A 26880-nucleotide genomic window follows, 5' to 3' on the forward strand; every position below is an offset into this window, starting at 1 on the left:
TATGATATGTAATAATGTCATCCAACTTCCATGCATGAATCTCAATGTCTACGCAAATACTTTGAAAAGACATGGTATTTGTAAAGGAAATACAAGCAAGAGATATTCACGATACACATATCAAGAGCTGGCAATTATACATTCACTTTGTATTTCTTGTGGCAACATAAGAGGGTTGATGACCAATATCATTTCTTCTCTATCATTTTCCTCTCAACAATTTAGCTCTATTCTAAAAATATCAAATTGCAAACACTTCTTGCATTGAATTATGGGATTGGCCCTCATTGCATATCACAATACTATTAATATATATTTTTTTTTACAATAAATAAATAAATCAGTAATCTAATACAGATATCTACAAGTCTCTATAGAAAATCAAATGGTGATAGATCCCTGTATAACATCAGTAACCTGGCCATTATAAACATGATACACACATGCACGCACACACATACACCCACGAAAAGAAATGCATTGAAACAAAATAACCTAGCAATTAATTTACAGTGCTGCCTCTAGGCTTCATGTTCATAATCATTATGAAGTAACATTCAAATCATTATTGATGTATTACAAATAGTACAGACCTGGAATCACAAGCCTTTCTGATTGGACACATCATCTTAAAACAAAAACTGGAATGAATTAGGCTGAATGTCAAAAATCACAATTTTCACAGCGAAACAACCTTTGACGCGGGAAGGACATATAGCAAATGTCAACACATCTAGCAGGTATCAAAACCATAGTTTGACATGTAACCTGATGAAGACTACACATATTGTAGTACTGAGTATACTTGGGCAGGGGTCTACACTTATGTATGATCAGGAATCCTTGTTATAGCAACATCAGCTTGTCCTTGATGGGTTAAAACAAATTGAAAGTGGGATGACATAAATGTAGTCTTGACTAAAACATGAATTGCAACTTCACTATCAAAAATTCAAGTTGAACTTTAATACCGTCATCAAATCAAATTTACTTAAAATAATAATACATGTAAAATTAACTAAAACCATTAAAATTCATTAGTATCAATTAAAATTTGACTAAAACTAACTTTAATTGAACTGAAATTCATTTCAGTGGGACTAAAATGAATCTGAGTTGGACAACAATTAATCCTCAAACAGACGGAGATCTAATGGAACATGAATTAAAATCATATTGGACTAGTGACAACTTAGGTGCATGAAGACCGGTGTGATATCAGCCACATCCATAGGGTTTGACCTTTGACAGGCCAATGGCCTTTTGTCATTCCCACACATCTGCTGCAGCTCGTACTGTTTTTACTGTGTTTATACTTCACTGTAGCTGTCCTTGTACTGCTTGTGCTTTGTTTTGTGTATATTTCTGTGTTCTGTTCTGTACATTTTTTACATAGTTCTTTTTTTGTGGGTTTTTTGAAAGATGTGAAATAGATTGAATTGAATTGAATTAAATTGAATTGAATTGAATTGAATTGAATCCAGAACACTTGTAATGACAATCTATTGCAAGCCCCAAACTGCCATTAAAAATTTGATGGATCACTACAAATCACATCCCACTCCTTAATGAAATCTTGCACCAAAAGACAAGAAAAAACCAATAAACAAACACTTAAAGACCAAATCTAATCAAACATGCACTTCACTCTATACCGTGTGTACAGCACCCACTGTCTAAATTGATAAGGTAACAACTGTGTCAACTGCCAATGTCAGCTTTTGTCCATGAAAGGGGTAGAAATCACTTAGTGCCGTGAAAAATTATCCTACTCGCTAGACAATTACCCCATTGCAAGATTAACAAATGATGGGGGATAGGGGCAAAAAATGCTCCCCTACCACCAAAAAATCTTCAGACATAATCTTAAATAAAATTTTATCATGACTACATGTTGTTAAAAATGATATCACACACTAAACCTGTAATATATGCCTCTGCTCTGGATGTAGCCTGTTACCTTTCACATGTATCACATCATTGCACCCTCCTTGTCATTTAGAGGGCACAGTAAGAGACAAGTGATGATCTAGTTTGTCACAAAATCCCCTTCAGTATTCCAGGTGATGCTGCAGTATCTTAACCCGTAGAAGACTAGCTGCAAGTATACTCAGGTAGGTTTCTATAAGAAATGCATGTTATAGCAAAAATCAGCTCGTCCTCAAAGGGTTAACCTTGAGTTTTCATGTAGGACCTAACAACATAACAAACGGCATCCATTCAAACACATACATACATAAAGAAAATCTGTGCACAAATAACAAAAGTTTGCATTATGTCTTTGACATCTTTATCAAAATAAATTGAATAGTCATGATAATGATTGTGTTTTGAAATTTTTAACTTGATAGTCAAAACAATATGTGTGTATCCATACAGGATATGACCTTTTATCTGGGAACTTGAGTGAACTGCATAGGATGTTAACATGCAGAAGAAGTACACATGAGCAAAACCACAGCAATTCCAGGAAAGCTGTTCTGGAAAACAGAAAGAAATATAAGTCAAGAAATTACTTTCTTTGGGGGTACGTTATATGGGTAAAAATCTATCAATATAATTGAGGAACCCCCTAAAATACACAGACACAAATCACAATGCACATTCCACTGCTTCCTACCTGGAACAAGTCTACAAACTTTACATAGTTATAACCAACATAAATCTGTCAAAATATGTTGTAACAATCTTATGTGTATAGTATGTTTACCAAACGAGGAGTGACCAAGCATTACACACAATGTTCTACTACCACTTTCTGGCATGATTATGCATCAGAAAAATCCAAATAGAGCAAAACAAACCACCTTGATAACACTACAGCTTCCTATCATAGGTAAAGATATCACTCACTAAATGGTACAACTCTGCATATCAAGAGCTCAGAATGATGTATACCCAAAATTGCAATAGATGACAGCTAGATACATATACCCAGACACAGTGAGGAATATAGGAGTACAAAAAGCCAGTGATTGGCAAGACACACACACACACACACCACTCTTCTCTCCATTTTGGATGCTAACTTCACATTTGAGGTATCAGTTACAAAAAAGTTCATTCCACAAAATACTGGTGGTACCAGCCCACCACACAGCATGTCCACAAACTCTTACAAAATTTGTTTCAAACTTACATACATGTATATAGCCACATACTGACAAGACGATGACATAATATACAAAATAGACATCAAGTCACTAGAATTGTATCACATAATTCAAATTCATAGAAAGTAGTAACCCGATATATTCATTCACTGCTTTTGCAGAGGCAATACCAGGATCAAAATGTTATCATTGTAATATGTCCAGAGAAATATAGATACTGTATAGTGCAAATCAACCTGTACAGACAAGAAATGTAAATGCACACACATCAGGTGTGCCCTTACATCTTTTCTGAAGGTAATAGAACGATTGACCTAACTTCCCTCCCCCATCCCCCCCCCCCCATCCCCGCAAATAAAAAGTTTCCTTGCTGATCTTTCGTCTTTGCATTGCTGAGTAAACATCAACAACTTGTTGGTCCCATAATACACTCCCAATGGCACACACATTCCCATGTCGACTGGAAACAAGTCACATCTCACGCAATGAGGCTGCTTTATCTCCTGCACTGAGCTTTCCATTCTCATTGAATATTCATGATATCATTTCTTTCCCGAAGCAATGCTTGGCCCAGCTAAAACGTAGATGGCCCACCAAGGACTACAGGTAGGAAATTAAATTTCATTGCAAGTCTCAGTTACACAATGCAAGGTCCGACACATGGCAGAAAGTGTGAGCTCAAAGTAAGACGTTTGCACAGTGAGTGACATGAATACCTATACCACCGATTGCTTTCCTTCTCTAGAAACTGACCTTCCCACTCAATGCACCAGGACAATGATTATGTCACTAAATAGTTTTCATCACCTTCATATACACAATGTTTTCTGGTATGCGGTGGCAATTTGCTAGCTTTGACATTGAGGTCAGTGAATGTACAATTGTTGTGTAAAGTTGGTGAATTGTTTCTTTCCAGTAATAGCCAGTACACATTTCACAGAGAGGACATTCAACTGTGATATTACAACAATTTGACAAACAAACAATGGTCCATGAAGTGGTCCCTTATGATTAGGAATAGCAAACAGCAGCATCATAAAACATTCTACATCATGCTATGAATATTCATGACAAGTTCATGTGATATACTATGACTTTTGATATTGATATCTCCACATAAATTTTTCACTCAATGTTTTTTTTTCTAATTCAATTGTCATGTGATTTTACAAATCAGCCATACAAAAAGCAGAGGACACTTTAAAACATATAGTAGTTCAAAACTTTTCCACCTTAAATTTTCTACGTCAAATTACAACTAATGGATCTCAAAGATCCTACCAATGGCATTTAATGGAATGTGATAAAATAAAAATGGCTTTTTCCTTTGTTAGAGTTGTTTTTCTCTCTGTTGAGAATGAAGTTCAAATACCTTTTAATACTAAAGGAAGAGTGTACCCGATGATATGAAGTATATTTCAAATCAGAGGTATCCAAAGGGCACACAGTCTGTGACTATATGGACATTAATGAAGTTCAAAAACCAGCTGAGTTGTAAGAAGAAATGTTCACATGATGGCCTGTAGTCACTTCAAAATAACATGTGTTTCTTTGATTTATGGTTTCTGATCCACAGGTCTGTGGGATAAGAATGCTTCAATACAGCAAGACTGTACCTTCTTCATCCTATAATTCTCATGTTTATACATGCTGGCAAATTCATTTGATAAGGTTGTGTACATCAGCAAAGGCATCAATGACTATTAAATTCAAAGTTTTATTTTGATTTGTTGTGCACTTTTAAACAGTTGCTTTCATAATGGAATATTGAAGAGATAGAAAATTAATGATTTTTTTCCCACAAATTATGTATCTAATCAAGCAAGACCAATCCCGATGTTTCCAAGCAAGACCGCTCAGTGACCAGTTAGTAGCATTTTCTAACACACACACACATTACAGTCATTTCATATTTCAACGTGTTTGTTCTACATGTACTGCTGCATCAATGGTAACCATACTGTTGCATTATGTAAAGTGTCAAATAATAACTGATTTTTTTGTTGTTGACAAGAATATGTGCAAAAAGTTGTAAAAACTGTGACATGAGAATGCAGGGACTTTAGCAACCAGCGAGGAGAGGATTACCGGGACTTGTTACTGGTCCACACGTCATGTCGAGTCCTGCGAGTTGAAATGTCAGTGTCCCCATCTACCTGACGGTGTGAGTTCGCCAAGGCAACCGTCTTCTCAATATCAATTCTGGCGTAGATATCACCTTTTGATGCCGAAGTGCCGAGGCAGAACTCCTGCTGCGGTGAGACTGGGGTCTTGGGCGGGGTGCTGCTGGCGCTCGAACTCAGCGAGCGCCGGAGTGGCTTGACACTGCTCACCGCCGGCTGGTCATTCTCATCAAAGTCCAGCTGGATGTAGTTCATCTTGCCCTTTGGTGGTGGCTGGAGGATCATCCAGCCGTTCATCCCACTATTGGCACTGCTTGAAAGACTATGGCGCAGCGGCTGCACCTCGGGAAGGGTGTCCAGATTGGCATAATTGTGGTCAACGGGGGAACAGCTCCCTCTGTTGACATCAAAGGTGAACTCCGAGGTGCTGCTGCCTTTGCTCGAGGTGCTGCGAGGTGTCCGCAGCTCCGGGTAAAACTGGAAGCCGTTAGCTTGCCAGTTTGGTGGGAGTTCCCCCGCTGTGTCCAGATTTGCATAGTATGAGAGCGGCGACACACGCTGGCTAGCATTGCTGGAGGAGGTTGAACACACAGTGCATGGCGACATGTTGTCGTTGCGATTGGACTCCAGTTTTTGCAGCACGTCTTGGACCTGCTGTTCAGTAAGGTTTGCATAACTCATCAGAATATTGTACTTGGAGTCCATCTCACTGTTCCGCTCCTTCAGCTTGTCTGGTTTGATGTTCCCATTCACAACATCCTGTAACAAAGCTGTCCGTTCAACATCGCTCACTTTACCTCTTTTCTTTTTGCTGTCCTTTGGCTTGACTTTGACCTCTCTCTGTCCTCCTACAGCTGCTGCCATATCATGAGCAGCCTTATCGCTGATGAGTGGTGAATCCTCAAACAATTCTCTTCTGGCTGCATCGAGATTGGAGTCACTTTCCTCAGACAGTGTTTTTTCGGACCCATTTGTATCACTGTGATCCGAGGTATCCCCATCTTGCTCCGGTCCATCAGATTCCTTGTCGGTCAGAACAGAACCTGACCCCTGGCTGTCCTCCTCACATGCCTCTTTTCCTCCATCTTCCTTTTTTCCTTCCTTCACTTGATCCTCGCTGTCTTTCAGATCAACATTCCCGCGATCACTCGACTCATTCTCACCATTATCAGAGCTTCCTTCCTCTTTCTCACTCTTTCTTTCATTGCCTTCCTCCCCTTCATCCTCTTCTTCCACATCCATTTGTCCATCATCCTTAGCATCACCATCATCATCTCCATCACCATGGTTACTGTCCTCATCATCTCTGGTGGAGGTGTGAGCATTCCCTCTACCTTCCTCCTCCTCAGTGTTATTGTCCTCATCGGAGGGAAGTTTGAGGCGGGCATAGTTCAGCGCAGGATCGCCAAAACTGTCTCGACTGGCATCGTGAGAGCCGACTTCCTCCGTTACATCTCCGGTTGAGAATGCAACCTGAATCAAAGAAGTAGAAGACATGCACACCATCAAATATCCATGCTCTAACTGACAAGACCTAGTCTTCTATATGCTATGTCATTTTCAAGAATGCCTCATAGAAACAGAAGCAAAGTCATTTTTCTTAATGCTAATTCAATCGCTAGATCAAAGTGAGCTGTGGGGGGGGGGGGATAATATTGTGCTGAGTTAGTATGAATAAGCTGTTGGAAATGTTATGAAGAGGACAGAGGAGGGAAGCTGGCAGTGCAAATGCCCACATCCTATTGCAACAGGTACAGCAAAGTGGCTTATAAAACATTGTAGACAGACAGACAGATAGATAGGCTGATAGACACATAGATAGATAGCTACATGGATGAATAGATTGAGAGATGTGGATAGATAGATACAGTATCTAGCACTGTCTGTAATGTTTGTCATTGTGGGCCAGTGGAAAAAAAACAGCACAGCATGATGGTTTAAACCTACCTGAAACTTCCTACTAGCAATCATTTCGATATTAGCAACAGGTTCTTCACTAAAAATACTCACATCTTCTAGAGGAGACTCTGGAATGTCACCAAAGGCGCTGGCATTCACATACTGAATGGTGGGTGAGACAGGAGAAAGACGTAGACTTCCATTGCCAAGGCTACCGCTGCTCTGGTTGAAGTAGAGCGGGCTCGGGCTTGTTGGTGGGTAGGAAACATTTGAGGACATGCTCGGGTGTGCTGAGAGGTTACCGTTGATCCCGGATGCATGGGAGCTTGACCGGCTGACCACTGCACCGGCCGAGGTGGGCGAGAAGGACGTTGGGGCAGCATCGCTGCTCAGACTTCGCTGTCTCATTGCGCTAGTCCCATTGGCACTGATGGCTGCAGCTCCGTTTTCCTGGGTGCGCTGGGCATTTTCTTGTACGAGTTGGAAGATCTGACTTGCATGTTTGCTCTTGAAGGCATATATTCCTGGAGAAACAACAACAAAAATTAATGCATGGATATTATTCAAGCTAGCAATTCACAATAGGCATGACAACAACTTGTCGTATCAGAAATACTACATGAAATTAATTCATGAAAATTGGTGGTTTACTTCTTCCGGCCCCTAATCAATTTCAGCAACAAGAATGTTTTCATTTTTGTCCAAGTATAAGCTTTTCCAATTTCTGCTTGGAATGGTTAATCTAGAAAGTCCCCTTCAAGACATGGTGACCTGGCAACAAAAATATAGCATTTTACAAAGCCTTCATACTGTTAAAAAACAATTGAATTCTAAGAAAAATTTGCACTCTAACTACAATTAAAGAAATATAAATCTAGCCAACATAATTTGGGTTGTTTTCTCATTTTTTACACTCTACCTTTCTTATTCCACCAAACTTTGCTAAGGAATATGTAATGTCTATTTCATAACCTTTACCTGGTCCAGTGGCACATCTTCTGCCACTCTCGAAGGAGAAGATTTTGGCATCATAACCATAGCGACGGAGGCAACGAAGTGGCCACTTGACCGGCTCAGAATTGATCACATGCAGGATGAGGTCCACATTGGTCACCTCCAGCTGACCCTTCTTGACCACTTGCCCCGACTCGTTGACATTGTGTACCTTGAACCGGTTGGGCAGAGTCCTGGAGGGTTTCTCCGGAGACGGGCGGACGCACTGAAGCTTGTTGCCCATGGTAACCGAGTGGTGTGGTGCTGGGGCATAGGCTTGGTCACTGACAGCTGTCAATCATTCATGTGAATCTGTACAATAGCATGAAAGAGGATATAAAGTTTTGTGTGATTTAGACACTGTGCAAAGGAAACTCCTGATATGCCATACAGACACAAAAGTGATGAAAAACGACAACATACAAACATTTGCCTTGTATTCACAGAGCAAATATTGATCAGACTTTACATTAGAATACACTGGGCACAGGCCCATTTTTTTTTTTTTTTTTAGTATGAAAATGTTGTACCTTTATGCAGTAAAGACTAAAGAGTGTTTCCTAAAATATTTGCAATATGCTTCACCAATTAGAGTGAAAAGATAAGTTTGTTTTGGGTACTACACTGATGAGAAGCAACTGGTAATGTGCGTAGTACACTGGTTATAAGATTCGCTGATACTGGACAGGCTCAGTGCACTCAGATATGATGAAAATTCACGTACACACAACTTAAGCGACATTTGGCACTATAAAGCCTCCTCTCTGGTCATCCTGAGTCACAATCAGGGGTTCTCGGAGTGGCGTTCCTTTTGAAAGTACTCAGTAAATTGCTTTCCATAAGTGGGTGTGACAGAAAATTTGATTCAAAACAATCTGATGACAATTTGCACAATGTTGCCTTGACTCATCACATCATCCCCAGTAGTAAAGCTCTGTGCAGTGTTGTATAGCTCACACACTAAAGAATTATATACATTAAAAAAAAAAAAATTGACTAATGTGATACACATTTTAGAGTTACACTGCTTTAGCATTTCATATCAAATAATTATTTACATCTTAGGTAGATGTAAATACATCAATCCTTTCCATATCATTTTTCATGCACGCTACAAACTGTCCACTGAAAAGAACAATATCAAAGAACTATGAAGACGTGAATATGTAAAAGAAAAAAGTAAAGACATTACGCTATTTTCTTCCTACCATTTTTTTTTTTTTTGGGGGGGGGGAGGCGGAATACTGACATGCAGATGGGTGAACATGAGTACACTTTAATGATATTTTGTAAACAGGCACAAATTTAAACAGGTATGTGCACCCACACAATATCATACAACCAACAACCAAACACGGTACATGCACACCTACACACACCAGTAGACACACCTACACACATACACACAGAGACACGCATGCACATATAATCACCCAGCATTTTCCCATGGTAATGGAATTGTACAGCCAAGTATTAATGTCTATAAATAGCACCTGCGTGCAGTCTGCTCATGCTCCGCTACCCTGTCCCTCCATGTGGCTCATTGCCTGGATACAAGCTCGCAGCGCTCAATATCCCCGACGTTTCTCAGGGCTCGGGTTCTGCTAAATTAATCTGCGGAGAGTCATACTGACAGGCCGGCGAGCAAAGCCTAACCCCCTACAATCACGTTTGCCCTTTCCCCAGGGCAGGCAGCAGTTATTGTGAGTGTGTGAAGTATTAGTTAGACTACAATGAAGGCCATACGAGCATGGGTCAGTTAAGTACCTCTGCCCTGTAGAGATTCAACGCTCAGCTGTGCTTGAGTCAGCTAACACTTCACACCGCTGCATATTGAATACTACAGGGGACTGATGGCGTACATAAATGCTGAGCTGTTTACCACAAGCCACGGCAAACTTGTTTGTGTTTTGCAATCAAGCCGCTAAGTACGCCATTTCCTGTGCCTTCTCCTTCTCCTCTCTTCTCAAATTTTGCAGCAACGTAAACGGCGGTGAAAAACATGAACTCAAACTTCTCGGCGGAGTGACGTCTAAGCTCTAAATAGACCGACAATATCAAGAAATCACTGAAAACAAAAGGTTCTTGGAATAGTGCTTGTTGTTGTTGCACTTGCTCATTGGCTTTATGGTATTGTGAGAGCAGCCTCAACAATACATTGAAAGGAGAATTGTGTCAAGACAGAAAGTGTAGATAGGCTATGTAGTACTAAATTGTATCTTTCTGCATCATGATATAAAAGAAAAACAAATGATGCAACAAATAGAACACTTTTTTTTCAATCTTCCTACACACCAGTAGTGAAGCCATTACTGAGTACAGACAAGCAGCATCAGCAAGTAAAGTCAACAGTTGACTCACATTTCATGTGCAAAATGCCATTTGCAGTTACTGACTTTTTGAGTTAAAGATATCGCCACTTGTGGCAGAGCATGTGGAAGTGTTTTGCAGGCAACATGCAGTTTTATCAGGCCATCAGTCCAAACCACTTCCATCACTTAACTGAGAGAAATCACAGCTCTGGCGTCTTTTACCTCTGCCATGCACATCTCTGACACACAACAATTCCTGGCAAACGGTCGAGTAAATCTGGCTACAACACAAAAGGGTGGGCTATCTTCATGAGAAAAGGGCTTTAAAAACCTGACATTCAAATTTAATATCCTCACTTTGACTCGCTGTGACCTTAATATACAATGCATCATGTGCTTTTCAATGAGGATAGAAAGAAAAGGGGAAAAATGAAAATTGCTCTGAGGGAAAGAGGCACTTTGCTATTGAGAGGGTCTGCAGCACCCTAGTTCTACATCTCCGTGTGGAAAGCCGACTTGCCCTATTTGAAAACGACAGTCTGACCAAAAGTGATACAATTTAGCCTCTTTATCACATCAAATATCTCGCCAGGGCAGCCCTTCAAGCACTGCTGCATCACTAAAGAAGGGGGCGTGTTTCTCGAGTTGATGAGGGAAGTGCGCCGCTAATTCTCCACCTCCCTTTCGCCCGGAGCGGCTGATGGGCGAGATGCATTTCAACCCTAGCTTACTGGTGTATGCTATATCAAGTTATTCTATCGATACAGGAAAACCAGTCTCCTTCGATCAGTTGGCTATGTCAGATGGAAATATCGTAATGCCACTTGTAGCCGGACATTCAAATCTTTCAAATGCATTGCAATGTCACTTCCATGCGTACTAAAAATAAGTTGTACTCGTGAGAATGAGAATTTAGTCAAGCTACCGCCAAGCCTGGACTAAAAGATGAGAATGAGTTCATCATGCCTGAGAATTGATCCAGGCACCGCGTCTTTTTGTGTTGCGGTACGAGAAGCATCGAGAGCATCTGAGAGATGCAGGGAAAATGACAGGGAGCAGAAAACGAGGATGACAGGAGAAAAACTAAAAGCCTGGATCCTAAGACTCCTAAAGCCTCTCTAGAGTGAGGGAAAGAGCAAGAGAGAAGAAGGGGGGTGTAGGGGAGGGGGAGGGGAAAGAGGAGAAAGAAAAAAGTATCACTCTTGAGAGCCTGTTAGTGAGAGCTTGTCATCAACTATTCCTTGTTGATGACATCTTTAGATTCCAGGTCCCCCGTGCAACAGATGCTCTGGCTTTGATATATAATATATGCCAAATCCTAAATCATTTTCTTCTTTCCTCCCTTTCTTACTTCTCCCTCTCAGTCTTTCCCCTCCCCCCCCCCCCCCCCCTCTCGTAGCTTACTCTTATTCCTCTTCAGAGGCATTTGTCCAGGGAAGTATGATAGCAGACCAGGTGTTTTTCAACCAATGTGTACTTGCTAGGATGGAAACACATACTGGAGGCACTGATACAATACATAGAAAAGCACTGAATTTCGATAAACAAAAAGATTGATATTGACTACATTTTTCAGTTTCCATTGCTTATAGCTTTATCTTTCTGTTTTGTTTTGCTTTGTTTTGTTTGTTTGTTTTTGTCTTCTTCTTTTTTTTTCACTTTTCATTCATTTCCTTTTTCTATGTCTTGACCCGCCCTGCATTTCAGCTCCTTGCACATTCAAGCAGAGTAGAGACAGAGATTAACACATTTGATAAGGCAGAAATAACCGTCTGTTCATCTTGTTATCAGCATGCAGGATTGCAAGGGAAGCTGTTAACATGCGTACTTGAAATCCAATAGCTGTGTCATTGTTTTTCATTCTTATCGATATGTAGTTAACAACAGAGAGAAGTGAAAAAGATGGCGAACCTGAACTTTTAAGGATCTTTTTTTTTTAAATCAAACATTATTCATGAATATTATCACAAGCATACACATCTGCACAGGTGTAAACAACTTTATCATAATTACACTGTAAGTCACCCTGATTCAGACTAATTGGATTGGTGCCTACGCATAAAGTGGAAGGGGTATAGGTCTGATCCATCCACATGGATTAAAGGAAAGGTATGCCCAGGGATATCAATGTTGTGATTACACTACCATTGGGGAGTATTGAAAACAGGTGTTATTTATTGGCAACTGCTTTTGTTGTTTCAGACTTCTTCACTTGTCACCGAGTCTTTTCTGTACACGAACAGATCAAAACTTTGTAACCCCCTTCCCCACCCCCACCCCCTTCTCTGCCCGGTGCAAAAAATTAGTAATGTATAGTTTTCTGGAGAAGGCACACACCTGCCAAATGAGATTAGTGCTCCTATGAGTCTTGCTGAATCTGAAATGATTGCTGCAGGCAGGACGGCTTAACTACAGTAAGCCATGTAATGTTCCCCAGTAGTCAGGAGATGAGAGGCAAAACCCACTAATCTTATTATCTCTCTCTACGGTCTCCCTATTTCATCTCTCTCTCTCTCTCTCTCTCTCTCTCTCTCTCTCTCTCTCTATCTATATATATATATATATATATATATATATATATCTTTCTCTCGCCATCTATCTCTTATATCTGTCTCTTTTTGTCTTTCCCATCTATCCATGTATCTATATATTAATCCATTTATCTATCTATTAATCCATCTATCTATCTATTTATCTATCTATCCACCTATCTATCTATCCATCCATCCATCTATTTATCTGTCCATCTTATATCTATCTATCTATCTATCTATCTATCCATCCATCTATCCACCTATCTATCTATCCATCTATATATCTATTCATCTGTCCATCTTTATATCTATCTCTCTATCTATCTATCTTTCTATCTATCTATGTCTCCCCTTATATGTTTCCCTTTGTCTCTCTTTGTCAGTCTGTTTCTATTTGACCTTGATATTATTCTTCATTCCTGCTATCAATGAGCATCAGCAGAAATTTGATTATAGAATACTGACTGCAGGTGAAAGATATCAGGATATCTCATGAACTACTTAACAACATTAGCTATCTGCATCTCCCTTGATTAAAAAAAATAGGGAGAGTAGGAGAAAAATTATCATATACAGATGGCCAAAAAAAGAAGAAGATAGCAACAGAAATTTATTCCATCTCTTCAGTCAATCAGTCCTCCTGTTGGTCACTGAGCAGGACAATGTTGATTCGGGGAGCATACTTCTATCATCTTATTGTTTTCTAAGCCTGTGGATCACCACAGTTTGAGTGGTTTTGTGGTTCATAAAGCAAACAACAGTAACGCGGCAGTGTTTACAGTGAGCTAGCGGGGTAAGTGGCTGAGCAATTTGACTCAAAATACGGACACATGTTGTCTGTGAAAATCATGGAGGAACAGAGATTATATATAGTTTCCATATTCCACATCTAGCAAAAATGGACAGCATATCTTTATCAAATATGCTGTAAAACCTGTAGAAAATCAGTATATAAGACATACATGGACATAAATAGCTTTTAAAAGTTTTTACATGGGTCAGCTACAAAGAGTTCTAGATATTACAGATGAAAAGGAGCCTTCAACACAGGGACACACACATCCCTTTGCCACTTGGACCAAATCTGCTGGGTACATTCAAATCTACTGCTGATAGCACTGTGAGGTCAGGCTGCTTAACCCGTTGAGGATGGTTTGATTTTGCTACAACACGCATTTCCCATAGACGCCTGCCTGAGTATACTCGGGACTCGTCCTCAACGGGTTAAAGAATTCAACATCTCCTTGTCCATCTCTCTGTTGGTCTCTCTCCCTCCCTCCCTCTCTCTCTCCTTCTCTCTCTCTCTTTCTCTCCTCATTCATAGTTCCTCCCTGAGGAACACCAAATTCTCGTCATCCCACTCTGAATGTGAATAGAAAGAAGCCACTTTACAGGGCTCTGACCCCAAGACAAGATGTTTGCTTGTCGTTGCCATTGCTGTCATTCAAACTGACTGCATTGCTGCATGTACAGTGGACTCCCGTTAACAACAAAGTCATCGGGACCAGCAGTTTTCTTTCGCTATATTGAAATTTTGTTATAACCGAACAAATAAACAATAAAAGATATAGAGCAGATAATGTTAGGGGCCTGAATTTTAAGTTCTTTGTAACCGGAATTTTGCTATAACGGGAGTGCACTGTACATACATGGGATATTGATGGGTACGTGCATTACAAGAATAATTAACAGTCTTCGCTCAAATAAACATGCAACATTTACAGCGCTATGAGGTAAAATGGCAACACCAATTTTACATTCAAGTACAACAAAAGTGATTCAAAAACCTAATATGACATTTCAAATGATACGACCGAAGAAACTGTTAAAAGATAACTCAAAATACTGTAATGGTTAAAATGAAAGTATTATGATTAACCCAGTGTTCTGAAGCAAACAACAACTTGAAAACTTCATCCTCACGAACAAGACAGGATTCTGATGGATCTTGGCAATAATAGTGCATTTTGTGCAATATTTTGGAAAAAGAACTCTCGAGGATAATATGCAGCCATGGTGTACTAGAAAACCGCGACATACAAGCAAATTTCCCTTGGGGAATGAATTTTGCCACTTTTAATCAATATCCAGTTTGCCACATTGATTGATGGCGATCAGGCACTCGCGTGGTGGACACTCTCTCTCTTCTTCCCTAACTCTGTGTGGAGTCTTGCCATACTGACTCATAGTATTTGATGAGATGTGTGTCCCAGCCAAATGCCACAACTCTTGCGCATGTACATAGTGGGTGATGTACATCCCTGTGGTTTGGTATGAAACTGCTGTAATGTCAAAGGCAAATGTTAAAGAGTTTAGTGTTTCTCTGAAGAGGGATGAGGACCGCATACAAAAATGATAAAGCCAGAAGGTAACAGATGAGAATTCCATGAGGGAGCAAAGAGAAAGATGGTATGCAACAAAATAAACAACAAATTGATAACACATAAAGCCTGTTCCCCTAGCATGATTTTAAGATGTCCGCACAGTATGTACAGGGCTCGAGATGAACCCCTTGGCAATGCAGTGAGCAGCAATGGAAACTTTGACTTCACAGTCCACCGTTGATTGCTTAGAACAATGTGTATAGAATATAAACTCTAACAATTAAAAGAGCAAAATATCCGCAACTGTAAAATGGGTGACAGAGTCTCTGGAAAACCACCATCACCACCACCATCAAAAAAAGGAAGAAAAAAGATGTTTGAAGAAAGCATCACTTACCATCAGTAATCAAATCAAAACAAGTTGATGGATACACTGGGGAGATAATGGCCAAACTATTGTCGCGAGAAGTTTAATTCCACATCAGAGAGCAAGCCTAAGAGTAAACACACATCTTCTCTCTGCCTTCCTAAATCTTGCTGTGAGAGATACTCGCGAAAGTACACTTTCCAAGATGCAAAAAAGTGCAAGAAGCCATACACAGGGGCATGCTCTCTCTCTCTCCACGGCAACACAGGGAATGAATTTCTCACTAGTGTAGCAACCTCGTCGGTGGCAGCGTAGCGAGGTAAACACCCAGCAAGAGGGATGGAGAAGCAGACGGAACGCGAAAGAGCGTAAGTTGAGAGAAAGTCATAAAAAAAAAAGTCGTAATCCTCGGGCGGACTGAGGAGAACAATTACTGGCATTTCTCTAAGTCACGTCACAATTTACGTCGCTATGTGACGTGAGCGCTGCATTTTTTTTCCCCCCAGTTTTCTTTCCCGGTGTGCCAATACCTTTTTACCCTCACTCCCTTTGTCTCTTTCACTATGTTTCTCTCCCTCTCTCTCTCTCTCTCTCATGTCTTCTGCTCTCTTACTATCTTCACCTATACTCCCATCTCTTTTTTTCTCTCTATACTCGTATCTTCTCCTCTCTGTCTGTTGCTGTTTTTCTGACTATCGCTGCATTTTTTTTTTCTCAGTCTCTCTCTGGATTCCCTCTTTTATGGTGGATCTCCCTGACGTTCCTGAACACTTTCACATGACAAGACACCGATAAAAACTGCATTCTCCTACGCCAGTGCCTTTTCAGAAGATTCCTCCTCTTTCATATCGTATGACTTTCTGCCTGTTTAATGATACTGTGTAGTTAAAAGTGCGAGATGAGTCGTTGCTAGGTATCTGCTCATAGTTGACATCATCGTCTTTATCTACCCAAGAATAAACTACATATTCCTCCTGTTTACATCTCGCGTGCTAACTCCAAGGTCCTCCATCTTTACTCGTACTTGAACCAGTTACACCTTGAGGGGAAAAAATGCTTCATTATCAAACTCCCTCCCACAGTTAAAGGGAGAGAGAGCGCACACACACACACACACACACACACACACACACGCACACTGTGTGGTGTAAAGCAAATAACATCTACACCTGAGTGAATGTAATGGTATTTCCATTTACTGATAGTAAACTGTAAAGCATGACTTGATGTCGATTGTTATTTTATTATCGAGAAGAAAAAACACTGCCGCAATATACTTTTGAAGGAAAGGAATCTAACAGAAGAAAGTTCGGCATGTGTGCATAATTGCTTTCACTTGTAGTTGCAGGTGTCACTGAAAAAAAATGAACATTGATATCAATAATCATTGCTTTTTGAAGGAAAGAGATTTAGAAAGACTTCTTAAACAAACATTACAACAGGCTTACACCTTCTGTTTTTTTCAAACTCAATATTTTGTGCTCTATTCCATCATAGAAGTATGGTAACAAGGTTGAAAGATGATGTACAAGTTTGTCTCTTAATTCTGAAAGAAGAAATCCTCCCTGCATGTGTATGTGTGTGTATGTGGGTGGGGCACATGAACTTTAAATTCAAATCTACTGAAAGCATTGTTTCATTATAATTGAAGAGATATGAATGATGCTCTTCAGTTAACAGAGGTTTGATTACTCTTTACATTGGATGCAGTAACGGCTTATCATTGTATGATAAGCATTGCAATATCAATGCAGCACATAAAAACAAATCCACAACACAACCAGACTATGCAAATGGGAAGGTTGAAGAACTTGTTTGCATTAAAGGCCCACAGATAATTAATGATCACATCTGCTTTAATACCAAAAACATTGTGTGGGATAACAGACTTCAGCTGCGATCAACTGCCAGAAATAATGGTCCAATTGTGGATGAAATGTATCTATGAAAACATATATGCAAACTCTTTATTTGGAGCAAACTTAATCAAGACATCCCACAAACAGTGGCGAAAAAGGAGCATCACTAGAATTCTTTCCCTTCAAACCACACACCTCTCATTACTTCAACTCATCCAATTCTGATACCAGCAGCTACCACAAGACCTTTTTTTTTTTTAAATCTTTGAAAGAGAAGAATGAGGGCTGATTTGCAATGATAATATAATGAATATCAAGATTATAGTATTGACTCATACACTCAGAATCCCCTAAATGTCAGCTGTGTAGACTTACTTGTGCATGAGATATTGTTAATCCCAGCCCCCCCCCCCCACCCCCACCTCACATGCACATAAGAAGAGACAAAAAGCCGATTAGCTGCAACCTGCTTAGATTGCATGAATGAATGAATATATTCATGAATCGTTATCAATGACAATTAGCTGTCATGCTGCCAACAGGCGCTGGGAATTACATTGATGCATGATAATGTATGCAGAGCCGGGCTAAACTGTTTGTCCCTGTTCAAACGATAAAGAGCACTTCATGCACATCATGCTCTTAGCCAGAGTGACTTTGGGTATTACATGAGGTAGCCCTGACATTTTGAAGAGGAGGGGTGCTTGGTAGTATACAAGCGTGTACATGGATTCATTGCAACGATGTACTGACATTGTCTGCAGCAAACAACTTCTTACTGAGGTCACTGAGTGTTTACTCTGGTACCAGTAGGAAGATTTTTTTTTCGAGAGCCAATTACTTTTACATTCTACCAGATGATACCTTAGCATTTAGATAAGGGATTTTGCTTCATGATTAATCATCTCAACCTGAATGCTCTTTGGTTCAATACTTTGGCGCTAGTCAACGGTGAGCTACCACGGTACTAGCTAAATCTCAGAAGTCTGGAAGGCTTCCCTTACCCGGGGCATGATAGTTGTGTCTATGCAAATGATGTCATTTACTAGAACCAATCAGAGCAAACAATTTTACATACATACATGCCAAAATTCACACCCTTCTACCGGGGACATAACTGCAAGTACAGAGACGAAATCTCTGCAAGCCAAAGACAGCAGGCTTGCAACTGGTCGAATTTATGCAAACATTATATATATCACAGCAAATCAAGGGTCTTCGATGCATGGCAGAAACCTGCCACACACTGTCTTTTCTGATGGTGTAAGACACGCCCAATCCATCAACACTGGGTTTTTCATTTAGATTGTTCCCTCTATTTCAAATCAAAATGCCACTTATATTAGGGCATAAATTTTCAAGACTCCTACACGTAGAACATTAAGTACAATTCACCTTCCAAAAAAAAAAAGACACATGACCTTTAAAATCTAACTGCCTCCTCCGAGGTTAAGAAAAAGTAGGGTATATAAAATTTTATGTGCCTTTAAATCTTTTGCTTAAAAAATGATACATAGCTAAAAATGCACCTTAATAAAAACAAATCAATAGTCCAATAGGTCATTCAGCAGACTATTAGTAAGAAGAAGAAAATGCATTTCACATCCAACACTGCAGCTACATGTATAAGTACACAAAAATCTAAAAGAAAAAAAAAGAGAAGAAGAAACCAATTGCCCAATGAAGATTTTCCATTACATGGACATAAGATTAATTAAATGAAATGAAATCCTGATTGTGTGTACGGTTGCAAAAAAGAAAAAAAAATGCTTCACACATTAATCATGAATGAGAATTTTAGGTGTTAAGAATACAATGACACACACATATATGGATCAAAATTGCAATATTCATACACACATCTTATCTTTGCCCAAGGGATATTTTGATATGGTCAGAGGATACGATGACCCATTTGTATTGAAAAAGGTTTAAAATTGATACGCCACTTTTTGTAACATACAATCATGGTGCGCTGTTTTGAATCATGGATACATTGTGAGACAGACAAAGAATCAGTATATATATATATATCTTTTCTTTCAAGGAATGGCATATACTACCACCCTGAGGATGCTTTCTATTTTTGAACAGTCTGCTAACCCCTGGAGACTTTAACAGGACTTCAGCATTGAAGTACGGCGTGCGTGAACAACTCACTCCACAAGAGCATCCTAACATGCTTGAAACAGTGTGATAAAAATAGATAAATTGGTGAATAAGGCAGCGAGGTGGCCTGCTTGCCAAGCAGGCTAGGTTTTTTTTTTTCCCTAAGAATTACTCTTTTTTTAACTATTCCACAGCTCTCCTGGGCAGGGTGGTTTGTGTGTTTGTTTGTTTGTGTGTGAGTGTGTTTGTTTGTGTGTGAGTGTGTGTCTGTCTGTCTGTCTATCTCTGCATATTTCTCTATGGACAAGGGGAATACTTGTTCACCTATTTATTTCATCTCTACAGAGGCACAGATGTAATTTGCTAATAGGCAACATCATTGATGTTTGTTTAAAAACACACACACACACACAGTTGCTAACTTTGGAACAACCTTATAATAACTTCCTTGGAAATCTCAAGGTATCAAGGTACAAAAGGTGTGCAGCTATTCTGAGCACAGGCAGATATATGCACACACCAAGAGAATCTCCATATCACCATCTGCACAACAAACTCATCTTGTCTGCATTAAAAGAGACTACCATGCAAAAAGAGCACAAACAAGCCCACAACAAGAAATGTGGAAAACCTGCATTATGAAGGGTATAAAGTTACAAACTTGGGTAATAAACAAGGCATTTTGTACCAAACTAATGCCACGTATGGCATGAGTAGACTTCAGATGGCAGTGTTGATAGCCAGAATAAAACAAAAAATGCATCTTTAAGAATCCATTTGTCTTATATGAGGCAATACATGCAAAAATGAATAATTCTTACATTTTAGGCTTTGCTCAAATTTCTTTCAGCACAGTGGTGATTGATAACAGGCAGCTGGTTATGAGGCCGCAGAGTGGAGAGGCGATAAAATTCAGCTGAATATTCATATCAGAGATTTTTGTTCAGTGGGACACAGCAGGCACTGCTCTCCCACGCGTGCAGAATCTGACGTACAGCGTCCACTGTACGACGTGAAACGAGGATGATCCCACGTCATAAATTCAGATTCGGCTTGGTGGCTGTCAGCAAATCCAATTCTTGCACCATATGACCTACACTTGATATTCCTCTTGGAATCAATCACTGCTTTTGATGCATCACATGGCTGTGCCTTGCCGTATCTCCTAGATAATTATGCTTGTAACACATCAATCAAACTGCATCAGTGACGACAGACGGAAATATGAATGTGATCACTGCAGTATCAATATTCAAAGACACATTAGGAGGTCCCCTTTTTTCTGTAAGCAGTTTTGGCAAAGTTCCATTTCATGGTGGTAAGATGAGTTTCAAAGTAAAAGGATGTTGCTACTCTTAAAGTATGGACATGCCCCAGGACAGGATCGCTACTCTTAACCCATTGAGGACGGATCCCAAGTATATACTCAGGCAGCCGGGCAGGTGTCTACGGGAAATGCGTGTTGTAGCAAAATCAGTCCGTCCTCAACGGTTTAAGGTATGGACATGCCCCAGGACAGGATCGCTACACTGTGCTTCCATCCCCTCCCCTCCCATCATCACTCAAGTTCAATCACTATCACAACAAAGTGCATACATATCATTTGTTCCTTTTCCTCAGGGCAAATATCTTTATACATCCCCATTTTCCTTAATCTCTCCCTAGTTGCATTCACACGCACACCGGAATTGAATGGCTTTTGAAAATCCATTCTTGCAATGCAATGCAAAAACTGTCTCCAGTCTTGTACGTTGGCACAAAAGAATTGTTAACTTTCACGATATGCACTGCGATGCGAAAGTGAATCCTGCTTGATTCCTTTTTTAAACTCTCATAATAATTTGCCCAGCACGGTGAGTGTGAATGGTAAGAGAAGAGAAAACTATTGCCGTTTTTTTTAATCCCACAATGCAACTTACCACACTAGGTTCACACATTAGGGGGTGCCTGGGGTCATGCACCCATCATTTTTGTAGGCATGTACAGTCTGGAGATTCAAGCATGCGCTTCAATTGAAGCCAAGTCATTTTTCTTGCTGTAGGTGAACAGTGGCTGATAAAATACACTTTTTACATCGTGATGCAAAAAGTGATAAGTCCTGTGTGTGAATGTGGCTAATTCTCTTCCTCCTTCTCCTCCTCCTCTCTCTCTCTCTTGCCATCATATAATACTCTTTTCTTTACATTTGTAGTTTGTTGTCTTAACATATGCACCTGGATAAAAGCAAAATACACACACACACACACACACTAGAGAGGTGATGATTATTCCTTTGCCTACTACGGACATAGACAAACACAGACAAACACACACACACACACACACACACACACACAAACACAAACACACAGCATATCAAATTTCCAATACCTTTCATAGCTAACGGAGCTTAATTGCTCCCAAACATTCTTAATTACCTTCAAGGAGGACGGCAAGGGTTAACTGCACAAAATGAACACAGTGAGAAGATGCTGCGCTTGCCTGTGGGACGACACAATACCTTTGACCTTGTTAGCCTTTTTTTAGGCCATCACAACAGTTGGGATTTCACGCATCCCAGTCAAGATCGGTTTCAGGCCAGCGTGCCAGCGAGAAGTGCATGCATACGTCATGAGAGACTAACCTCAACCCCCCCCCCCCCCATTCACACTGAAGAATTTCATATCAAGCTACAGATTATCCATATCACGTATGAATATACAGTAGCCCTCTCTATTTTCGTGCTTGTGTTTCAATACACTGTATGAATATCATAGGTCACATTCTATCATGATGGTTTGAGTATCACTTGTCATTCATACATCCTCTTGTCAATGAAGGATCTCATTTTTGTTTTTTGTTTTTTTTTTTTTTTTGGGGGGGGGGGGGTGTCATATCAGTAGGCTAGACTCATTCCCAGCAGATGCTGAGCGAACTTACTTTCCACTTCATAACTGGTGTGGACATACATATGTGCAAACTTGGACGTATTACCATGTAGCTTGGAAAGCTTTTGAATACTCCACACTGTGTAAGAATGAGGGTTATAACATATTCATGAGCCCTATTATACATAAATGAGCTTCCAATGTAATGTGGTTTGACAAAAATGAGGCATACGTGGTCAAGTAATGCACCTACAACTGTATATCATATTGCATACATGGTACGATTATACTAGTACCTTGCATAGAAATGGGGTCTTGAAACAGTTCCATCAACACAAGACTTGCTTTTTGTTAATGAAATAAGGGCCACTAAATCTGTCATGCTCCATGTTTTTATTTCCTTTACATAATCATTAATATGATCAATGCATTTAAAGCTCATAGCAAAATGCCACCCCTTTTACTGATTTTTCCCTGACAATACTATCTCATGTAGGTATCTTGATATACTGTATACGCTGAATATTTCGCGAGGTTTTTCTTTTCGCGAATTTCGCGAATCGGGTGCTATTCGCGAAATGAACGACATGCGAAAAAATTGACTCTGATCCCGATGTGAATGTGACGTATACATGTACATTTCTCCATTCAGTACAGGACTCCACGATCGCGAATTTAACCACTCGCGAAATTGTCGGGAATTCCCGATTCGCGAAAATTTAGACTCGCGAAATATATGGCGTATACAGTATTCACTCCATATCCCGGTTACCATGTGCCATCTTTCACACAAGAAGAACTGCTACTGGTACTGAGTAACATTGTAGCTTCAGAAAGAGAGGGTTTCATATCCCCGCATCTGGGCTTGGTTCCCTGTCATGCTACTTGTATTTAAAGGAACTATGCCATACAAATGGAAGTTGACTTGAATTGATTCACAATACCAGCAATGATTGACAGATGACATCACTGGCAGACTCTTGGGTTTAGACATTTTTTTGTCAGTGTATCCATGGAGCTACATGGTGTATCCAAGTAATCTGAAGACAAATAGTATAACATTTATATGCTATGTACTAAGACATTAATTTGGCCACCTAAGTGATGTCGAGGCTATCATCAAACAACACAAGTCAAAATGCATATTTAGCATTATCATAGTTTCTTTAACCCACTGAGGATCGGTTGATATTGCTACATCACGCATTTTCCACACACACTTGCCCGTGCGAGTATACTCAGGACTCGTCCTCGACGGGTTAAACCTACTGACAGAGTGTCAGCTGATTACTCCTCTCCTTTACCCCCTTGATCCATCGCTCCCCGTTTGCTTCCACAACAAATGGCGTCTGCCTTGGACCGGAGCCAAGTTTCAGCGGCCCTTGCAGCGATGCTATGATAATCGGAGGATGCTCGACTACGAGTGGCTCTCAAAAGGTTGGCCATCAGAAGGGTTCTCGACCAGAAATAGGTTTTAGTTAGAACTTCCAATGTCATCTCCATCGCACTAAGTAGGCATATCTTGCAAAATGAATTTGATGTGACTTCAGTACCAAGAAAAATGAATGGTTTCCCATGTCGAAAGGGGACCAAATGAAATATCCTTGGAAGTTTTGTTCGGGTGACTGCAGTCCTGCTAATAACATTATCTCAAGTTTTTTTTCCCCCTCTTAAACTTAATACTGGTAAATGTACAATAGCTTAGCAAATAAGGATGTGACAACAGAAATATGAAAAGCAAAGTTAGATGTTTAAATCGAAAATGTACCATTATTCATTGTATATAAAAAAAAAAAAAAAAACGTATTAGCCTGGCATCCCCTTTTCAGTGTAGACACTTTTCAACTTGTCATGTCCATGAGTTTTAAGCATTTGTTGGGATATGATTTTCATAATGTCTATAGTGTATATGACTTACACACAACAGCATACTAAGTATGATGATAACCATTCATAGCCATTGAAACTAGTTTTAAACAACCTTATCTTTCTTGTTGCTAACAATGCTCGCACTTGGCTCAAGCTACGGCAAAAAGATTTTGACATCATCACTACGGAAAGGTACTCTATTGAAAAGTTCAGCAAACCACTCAGAAAAAAAAAAAACTTTTTTTTTTCAAAGTTTCTCAAAATACACTTGCTTGTTACTAAAGCTATATATATACACTGTATGAGGAGCGTAATGTTTTTTTCTTTACTTTTAATCAATGTATTGTTACAAACAGCCCTACTTTCCTTTCCCTAATTGACTTCAACGGCATGCACTTACATGTACCATGGTGCAGATAAGCAGCATTACAGAGAACAATTTTTTAGGCATTGGGTCAACTGTAACATTCAATACCAACAGGATATAGTACACACACTTACCTGGCAATCTAGAATAGCAATTCTATAGCAATTCAAATATGCAGGGAGTTTCAGTACATTCTATCTGTAAGGCCTTACCATAGATCGATGCAAACAAGTTTACAGCATAGACGTCTTTGTACAACTACGAAAAGACAATTAGGATTAAATGGCAAACTTAGATATATATCATATATCTTAATGGCTGTCTTGTATTCACTACCTCCTTACCATCCATCTTCACCAAGCAATCTCTCTCAGCTAGCCTCGAGCTCAGTTTTGGCTACATCTACACCGCCCCTGTTTGCCCTTGTTTGGTCTGAATGTGTCAGCCCTTTGAAAGAAGCAGCTGGCTGGCAGAAAAATGCAGGGCTCCCTCGTGGATGCACATCTTCTCGTTTCCCATCTGGGGGCTTGATTGTGTTTCGAGAAATCCAGGGGTGTGTTTGTCTTTCATTGCGAGGGAACAATGCATCATATGGAAACACGACCGGGATGCACAGATTTTCTTTGTCATCCCGCCCTTTGCCTGGGAAAGAAAATGATTGATTTATGCTTGAATGAACTTCAGCCCCAGACCCTGAATCTGTGATCACCTGACTGCTCTTATTTCACTCCAACTGTACCACACTATTGTGGAAAATACAAGCGAAATGATAAACAATCCCACATAATAAGACAAACAATCACAAATAGTAAAACTGACAGAGAGAGGGACCAAAGAGATATATGGGACAAAAAAACAGACAAACACTTTAAAACATACACATCAATTACAATATCTTTTACAAGGTTACTACACAAGAGAAGACAGAAAGGTTTTTTTCAGGGCTCCATGGTTCAATGAAGGGACTGGTGTTTACACATCTAGGTTGATAAATGAGGAGAAAGCAAAGTAGTAATCCATACAATCGCTGTGTCCAAGCGATGTCAAAAACCGCAGTTCGGTCCTTGTTTAACAAAGCCAATGGTCTCAGCTACAGGTTGAATGTAATACTGTACCGGTATATGCCACACATCACGCTAGTCTAATTTTTCTCGAATTTTGAGAGTGGTTAAATTCATGTTTGCGGAGTACAATAATGGACAGAGAAATGTACACATGTGCATCATTTCGGTATCATTCTAATAATTTCGCACGTTATTGAATTTGTGAATAGTACCTGACTTGTAAATTTCCCTGAAATACAAAACCGGTGAAATATACGGCATATAAAGTTGTAGCAGTTTCTCACAGCTTGTCCTCACCAGGCTTTTGGCTCAGAAAGATTCACGACCTATGGTACCAGACAGCTCATCCATGTGTCTGTGTCATATACACTTTATCTCATTGCTAGATTCTATGACCTACTAAGGGAAAGATAACAATCAAAATTTTAACATCCATCAGTGATCATGCAGTACAACCTAAAACCAACCACCAAAGTTGGGGGTGTCTGATCAAGAGAGAAGTTAGGACTCCACCCCTTTGTGAAATTATATATTGTATTATGGTATTTATACATTTTTGCGAAGTTTGTGAGTTGGGTGCTATTCACAAATTCAATAATGCATGAACATATTAACTCTGATCCCGACATGAATACAACATGCATGCATATTTCTCCGTCCACTGCTGAACTCCATAATCACTCATTTTATCACTTGTGAAATTGTCAGAAGTCCTGAACCAGATATGTGCAAAATTGAACTTGTTAAATATATGGCCTATAGGTACATGGTGCAACTGATTTATATTGCTGGCCTCGTTATGATTGTGTGCATACCCATAGTCATTATATGATCTTATAAATATCGAGTATTCTTCCTATTACTGCCAACTAAAAGCTCAAACCAAGGTTAAGATGCAGCTCATCTAGGTACTAAAAAAAAGAAACACTCTTTGCATGAACCTTTTGCGAACTGGTGCCAGCGACCTCTTTCACGGCATAAAACTTTTGAGAGTTTCCGACCACAAGAAAATAATGAGTAAGCCTACATTGTATACTACATAAGTATGCACTGTGTGGTCAAGAACTCTTGTGCATTTTA

General features: G+C 39.8%; 1 protein-coding gene across 2 annotated transcripts in view; it reads right to left on the bottom strand.

Moving 5' to 3' along the window:
- Positions 1-4870: 4870 nt before the first annotated feature.
- LOC139735361 (uncharacterized) overlaps positions 4871-26880 on the bottom strand; it is a 75531-nt gene continuing 53521 nt past the window's right edge. Inside the window, exons 1-4 of one of the 2 annotated variants that reach the window (XM_071646109.1) lie at positions 25081-26736; positions 8114-8440; positions 7247-7659; positions 4871-6709 (exon numbers count right to left, since the gene is read on the bottom strand). In XM_071646109.1, the coding sequence (XP_071502210.1) occupies positions 5198-6709; positions 7247-7659; positions 8114-8372 (2184 nt within the window). In that variant the 5' untranslated portion in view covers positions 8373-8440; positions 25081-26736 and the 3' untranslated portion in view covers positions 4871-5197. Of the gene's footprint in view, positions 6710-7246; positions 7660-8113; positions 8441-25080; positions 26737-26880 lie in introns of those variants that run through there. The other variant, XM_071646108.1, reaches the window with a different exon arrangement.

The sequence above is a fragment of the Diadema antillarum genome, unplaced genomic scaffold, assembly GCF_040938485.1.
Source record: "Diadema antillarum isolate AM-2024a unplaced genomic scaffold, OU_Dant_1.0 seq00000570_RagTag, whole genome shotgun sequence".
Taxonomy (NCBI): domain Eukaryota; kingdom Metazoa; phylum Echinodermata; class Echinoidea; order Diadematoida; family Diadematidae; genus Diadema; species Diadema antillarum.